At 36.0% G+C, this 6,461-nt stretch overlaps 1 protein-coding gene across 1 annotated transcript; it reads right to left on the reverse strand.

Moving 5' to 3' along the window:
* Positions 1-764: 764 nt before the first annotated feature.
* Positions 765-4,208, reverse strand: LOC124452102. Its single transcript, XM_047002694.1, has 5 exons — positions 3,984-4,208; positions 3,645-3,727; positions 3,466-3,559; positions 1,551-2,222; positions 765-1,479 (listed from the first exon to the last, which is right to left on the reverse strand). The coding sequence occupies exons 1-5, from the start codon at positions 4,004-4,006 to the stop codon at positions 765-767; spliced, it is 1,587 nt and encodes a 528-aa protein (XP_046858650.1). The 5' UTR covers positions 4,007-4,208.
* Between the last annotated feature and the right edge of the window lie 2,253 nt (positions 4,209-6,461).

Genomic DNA, 6,461 nt, shown 5'->3' on the forward strand with positions numbered 1-6,461 from the left:
ATTCCCATTCACCTTTTAGTAATATGAAGGAACACTGCTAAGAGAACATTGTCTGAGAATTTCAGACTGCTTAACTCGATGACGTCAACCAACGAATAATGTTACTGAATAATGAGTGAAACTGATTATACCACTTTACGTGACCCCAATCTTTACAAGGCATTTGGTAAGTTATTATAAGTCTAGCACTTTGTTTGACTATCTGGGATGCAATTATAATTTGCAAAATAAACTTTTGGAGGAACTTTCTTTGTACCTGGTGTTTATATTGATTAGTTGGAAGAATGTTCATGGTTTTGAAGCCTGCACATGTATACTTAATACCTCTGACTGCGAATACCTTGAGGCACAGTTCATTCCTGTCAATAGAAGACTTGTGTCGATATGGAAAGAAAATAAGTTAAATGGATATCTCTCCCCTAAAATAACATAGACAATCTGTACTGGTTTTCTGTTTATAATCTGAGATTATACTTAATGTTAGAACAGTTAATTACACAACTATACAGAAATTTATGCTTATTCACATAACTAAGCAGACAACATACTTATGTTTCTCAATTAATGCTTTAATGCAATCAATTAGGTGTTGACCTAAGTCAACATACTTTAGTAGGTAAGCATTTACCATAGATTTACGTGTTCATGACGTTCTAATTTACACTATTCTGTAATAATGCAACAGTAATGCTTATGGTAACATTTTATAAAGACGACAGTTAATAAAGGGCAGAGGCTATACATGCCATGTCAAGTATCAATAGTCAAAGTTCTGAAATCGTTGACATCAAATCGAGCTCTTCGTATCTTTCACTGAAAGAAAAGTAGAACCAATTTTCAGGGTCATTATCATTATGCATCGTATCTTCTTCTGTGTTGTCAACGAGATGGCTGACGACGAGCTGCAATGATTGAAAATCCATTCGATCAAAGATTGAACTTATCTCTTCATCCGAAAACATGTCTTCTTCTCTGTTGTTAACGAGAAGGCTATCGTCGAGCTGCATAGCTTCAGAATGTGGTTCTCCTTGATGGTACGGTTCGAACTCACTTGTCTGGTTGCGATAACTCCCGTCACCAGTTTGTTCAAGAGAACTGAAAACATTGCGTTGATTAGGTTCCCCAACAAATACACTGATATTTTGTGTCATTTTAGCGACATTTATTTCTTGATCCACTGGATTCACTTCAAAGGAACAAATTTCTGTACCGAATACATTTCGATCAAAGATTGAACTTATCTCTTCATCCGGAAACAGGTCTTCTCTCTCTTTTAACGAGAAGGCTATCGTCCAGCTGCATAGCTTCATAATCTGGTTCTCCTTGATGGTACGGTTTGATCTCACTTGTCTGGTTGCGATAACTCCGTCACCAGTTTGTTCAATCGAACTGAAAACATTGCGTTGACTACGTTCACCAACAAATACACTGATATTTTGTGTCGTTTTAGCGACATTTATTTCTTGATCCACTGGATTCCTTCAAAGGAACAAATTTCTGTACCGAATACATTTCGATCAAAGATTAAACTTATCTCTTCATCCGGAAACAGGTCTCTCTTTCTAACGAGAAGGCTATCGCCGAGCTGCGTAGCTTCATAATCTGTTTCTCCTTGATGGTACGGTTTGATCTCACTTGTCTGGTTGCGATAACTCCGGTCATAAGTTTGTTCAAGCGAACTGAAAACATTGCGTTGACTACGTTCACCAACAAATACACTGATATTTTGTGTCGTTTTAGCGACATTTATTTCTTGATCCACTGGATTCACTTCAAAGGAACAATTTTCTGTACCAAATACATTTCGATCAAAGATTGAACTTATCTCTTCATCCGGAAACAGGTCTTCTTCTCTGTTGTTAACGAGAAGGCTATCGTCCAGCTGCATAGCTTGAAAATCTGGTTCTCCTTGATGGTACGGTTCGATCTCACTTGTCTGGTTGCGATAACTCCCGTCACCAGTTTGTTCAAACGAACTGAAAACATTGCGTTGACTACGTTCACCAACAAATACACTGATATTTTGTGTCGTTTTAGCGACATTTATTTCTTGATCCACTGGATTCACTTCAAAGGAACAATTTTCTGTACCGAATACATTTCGATCAAAGATTGAACTTATCTCTTTATCCGGAAACATGTCTTCTTCTCTGTTGTTAACCAGAATGACAACCTTCTCGAGGGAACCTCCTCTTGATGAGTGTAATCGCTCATGACTAACTCTATAAAGAATCAGATGTCAAACAATTTCATGAATTTGCAACAAGACACTCAACATTTTAAAAAATTTATAGCCTACTGCTCTCCATGATATTTTTTTAAATTGATTACAGAGTCACAAAACTCGTTCTTAAGATAATATCATTTTCAGATCTTAACATGAAAGAGATTTTATTAGACCTCATAAATGACCTCATAAAAACATGAATGACGTCATGACATACATGTTTTGTTAAATATTATGTGTTCACATTGCTCGTGAAGATAATTCGTGCACGAAGTTTCAACTTATGGAAACTGTCCTTTCTATTATTCTGGATGACAAACAGTAACTAAAAGATTCATCATTGACAATTCATAAAAATCAAACTCTTGAATCGCGTGTATTTTACATCATGTCGTATGATTTCTGCATGACCGAAATTAGAAAATATTTGTCATCGATTGATTCCCACAGTATAACAAAATCGAAAGATCGCAGTGATCTTCCCACCAAAATTTTCAAAACTAAAGACAATTTGGGTATCAAAAGTCAACATGTATTTTCGCTGATGTTTTGCTCATAAAGTAAGCGTCGAAATATAAGCAACTGACAAAGACAATGGCGAAGACTTCTGTTGCAAAGAATTAGTCTTAGTCAGAGTGTTAGTATTACTGATATCAGCAAAACAACGCGCTACAAGCTAACACATAGAACATGAAGGTATAAGAATGTCGTAAACTACATATATACCATTATATCAATAATACGTTTGATTTTATAGCTCAAATGCTCATGGTCAAATACTGAGGAGCTTGGTGATGTAAATCTAACTGTTTCAATTGCGGCCTTACGCTGCACTTCTCAGTATAAAACTGACTTTAAAGATGAATATCTTCCTATTTAATAGAAAATGGTGATTTATATATTTAAAGTTGGTCAAATTAGTTTGTCGTATTGTAGAAAATCAAGGTCAATTGCTGTCGATTTAAGGTAGCAACAAACAAAATATTTTAGCCCAAAATCATCAGCGAAATAGATGAGTTTCCATGTAAAAGAATTTTACGAATTATAATATGTTAACCTCCATATTTGTTTGTGACGGCATTAAACCATTAGGAATACATCATAGCGAATGTTTGCGGAAATAACATTTAAAATTTATAGTTTGCGACAAATAGGCATTTGAATTTATGAGTTCGATTCGATATGTTTTAAGTCACTGAAATCCAAGCAGTCTTCTACAGTTATTAAACAAGATTTACCTTTTGTTGAAAATATTAAGCACGATCTTCTCGACCACAATCTGTAACAATATATTGACGCCTATCCACGGAAATAATGTGCGCAACTTATGATCTATATGTGACAAAGAGAAATTCGACGTTGAGAGTTTAATTTCATGTTCATTCAGATAGCTAATACTTATTAAAACGAGATTTACCTTGTTTTCGAATTCCTGTGTTTCGCACTATCTTCTCAAAATTGCTGCTTGACGTCTTCCTCACCATAAGTGATAAGCAGCAACTGAATGACGAACAAACAATAAATTCCATGTATTTGGTAAACCAATAAATTTATTAGAAAATGAAAGCATTGATCACGTGAAAATGTCATATGATCTCTGCGTGACTAGAAATAATAAAAGATTAAATTTCATATCCGTAGAATCGTAGTGTTTCTACCAATAATTGAATTAAATTTGTTAAATTCGACAGACAAATGTCTTATTTTATCAGATGTAACATTACAAGGAAAGATGTCAATACAAAGTAAGACTTACCACGGTACAAGCAATTTTCTCATTCAACGGTGATTCCCCAGTTAATACTTGGGAATTCCCATTCACCTTTTTTAGTAATATGAAGGAACACTGCTAAGAGAACATTGTCTGAGAATTTCAGACTGCTTAACTCGATGACGTCAACCAACGAATAATGTTACTGAATAATGAGTGAAACTGATTATACCACTTTACGTGACCCCAATCTTTACAAGGCATTTGGTAAGTTATTATAAGTCTAGCACTTTGTTTGACTATCTGGGATGCAATTATAATTTGCAAAATAAACTTTTGGAGGAACTTTCTTTGTACCTGGTGTTTATATTGATTAGTTGGAAGAATGTTCATGGTTTTGAAGCCTGCACATGTATACTTAATACCTCTGACTGCGAATACCTTGAGGCACAGTTCATTCCTGTCAATAGAAGACTTGTGTCGATATGGAAAGAAAATAAGTTAAATGGATATCTCCTCCCCTAAAATAACATAGACAATCTGTACTGGTTTTCTGTTTATAATCTGAGATTATACTTAATGTTAGAACAGTTAATTACACAACTATACAGAAATTTATGCTTATTCACATAACTAAGCAGACAACATACTTATGTTTCTCAATTAATGCTTTAATGCAATCAATTAGGTGTTGACCTAAGTCAACATACTTTAGTAGGTAAGCATTTACCATAGATTTACGTGTTCATGACGTTCTAATTTACACTATTCTGTAATAATGCAACAGTAATGCTTATGGTAACATTTTATAAAGACGACAGTTATAAAGGGCAAAGGCTATACATGCCATGTCAAGTATCAATAGTCAAAGTTCTGAAATCGTTGACATCAAATCGAGCTCTTCGTATCTTTCACTGAAAGAAAAGTAGAACCAATTTTCAGGGTCATTATCATTATGCATCGTATCTTCTTCTGTGTTGTCAACGAGATGGCTGACGACGAGCTGCAATGATTGAAAATCCATTCGATCAAAGATTGAACTTATCTCTTCATCCGAAAACATGTCTTCTTCTCTGTTGTTAACGAGAAGGCTATCGTCGAGCTGCATAGCTTCAGAATGTGGTTCTCCTTGATGGTACGGTTCGAACTCACTTGTCTGGTTGCGATAACTCCCGTCACCAGTTTGTTCAAGAGAACTGAAAACATTGCGTTGATTAGGTTCCCCAACAAATACACTGATATTTTGTGTCATTTTAGCGACATTTATTTCTTGATCCACTGGATTCACTTCAAAGGAACAATTTTCTGTACCAAATACATTTCGATCAAAGATTGAACTTATCTCTTCATCCGGAAACAGGTTTTCCTCTCTCTTTTTAACGACAAGGCTATCGTCCAGCTGCATAGCTTGAAAATCTGGTTCTCCTTGATGGTACGGTTCGATCTCACTTGTCTGGTTGCGATAACTCCCGTCACCAGTTTGTTCAATCGAACTGAAAACATTGCGTTGACTACGTTCACCAACAAATACACTGATATTTTGTGTCGTTTTAGCGACATTTATTTCTTGATCCACTGGATTCACTTCAAAGGAACATTTTTCTGTACCAAATACATTTCGATCAAAGATTAAACTTATCTCTTCATCCGGAAACAGGTCTTCTTCTCTGTTGTTAACGAGAAGGCTATCGTCCAGCTGCATAGCTTGAAAATCTTGTTCTCCTTGATGGTACGGTTTGATCTCACTTGTCTGGTTGCGATAACTCCGGTCACCAGTTTGTTCAAGCGAACTGAAAACATTGCGTTGACTACGTTCACCAACAAATACACTGATATTTTGTGTCGTTTTAGCGACATTTATTTCTTGATCCACTGGATTCCTTCAAAGGAACAAATTTCTGTACCGAATACATTTCGATCAAAGATTAAACTTATCTCTTCATCCGGAAACAGGTCTTCTCTCTTTCTAACGAGAAGGCTATCGCCGAGCTTCATAATCTGTTTCTCCTTGATGGTACGGTTTGATCTCACTTGTCTGGTTGCGATAACAGTTTGTTCAACGAACTGAAAACATTGCGTTGACTACGTTCACCAACAAATACACTGATATGGTTTTAGCGACATTTATTTCTTGATCCACCTTCATCCGGAAACAGCTGCGTAGCTTCATAATCTGTTTCTCCTTGATGGTACGGTTTGATCTCACTTGTCTGGTTGCGATAACTCCGGTCATAAGTTTGTTCAAGCGAACTGAAAACATTGCGTTGACTACGTTCACCAACAAATACACTGATATTTTGTGTCGTTTTAGCGACATTTATTTCTTGATCCACTGGATTCACTTCAAAGGAACAATTTTCTGTACCAAATACATTTCGATCAAAGATTGAACTTATCTCTTCATCCGGAAACAGGTCTTCTTCTCTGTTGTTAACGAGAAGGCTATCGTCTAGCTGCATAGCTTGAAAATCTGGTTCTCCTTGATGGTACGGTTCGATCTCACTTGTCTGGTTGCGATAACTC

The sequence above is a fragment of the Xenia sp. Carnegie-2017 genome, unplaced genomic scaffold (assembly GCF_021976095.1).
Source record: "Xenia sp. Carnegie-2017 unplaced genomic scaffold, XeniaSp_v1 HiC_scaffold_24, whole genome shotgun sequence".
Lineage (NCBI taxonomy): Eukaryota > Metazoa > Cnidaria > Anthozoa > Malacalcyonacea > Xeniidae > Xenia > Xenia sp. Carnegie-2017.

What these genes read in the sequence shown, in the direction of transcription:
- LOC124452102 (XM_047002694.1), bottom strand. Translation starts at nt 4,006, where the DNA reads ATGAGAAAATTGCTTGTACCGTG. An exon ending in AGAAAATTGCTTGTACCGTG is followed by an intron (nt 3,728 to 3,983) that starts GTAAGTCTTACT and finishes TTCGTCATTCAG; the next exon opens with TTGCTGCTTATCACTTATGG. An exon ending in CTTAATATTTTCAACAAAAG is followed by an intron (nt 2,223 to 3,465) that starts GTAAATCTTGTT and finishes GATTCTTTATAG; the next exon opens with AGTTAGTCATGAGCGATTAC.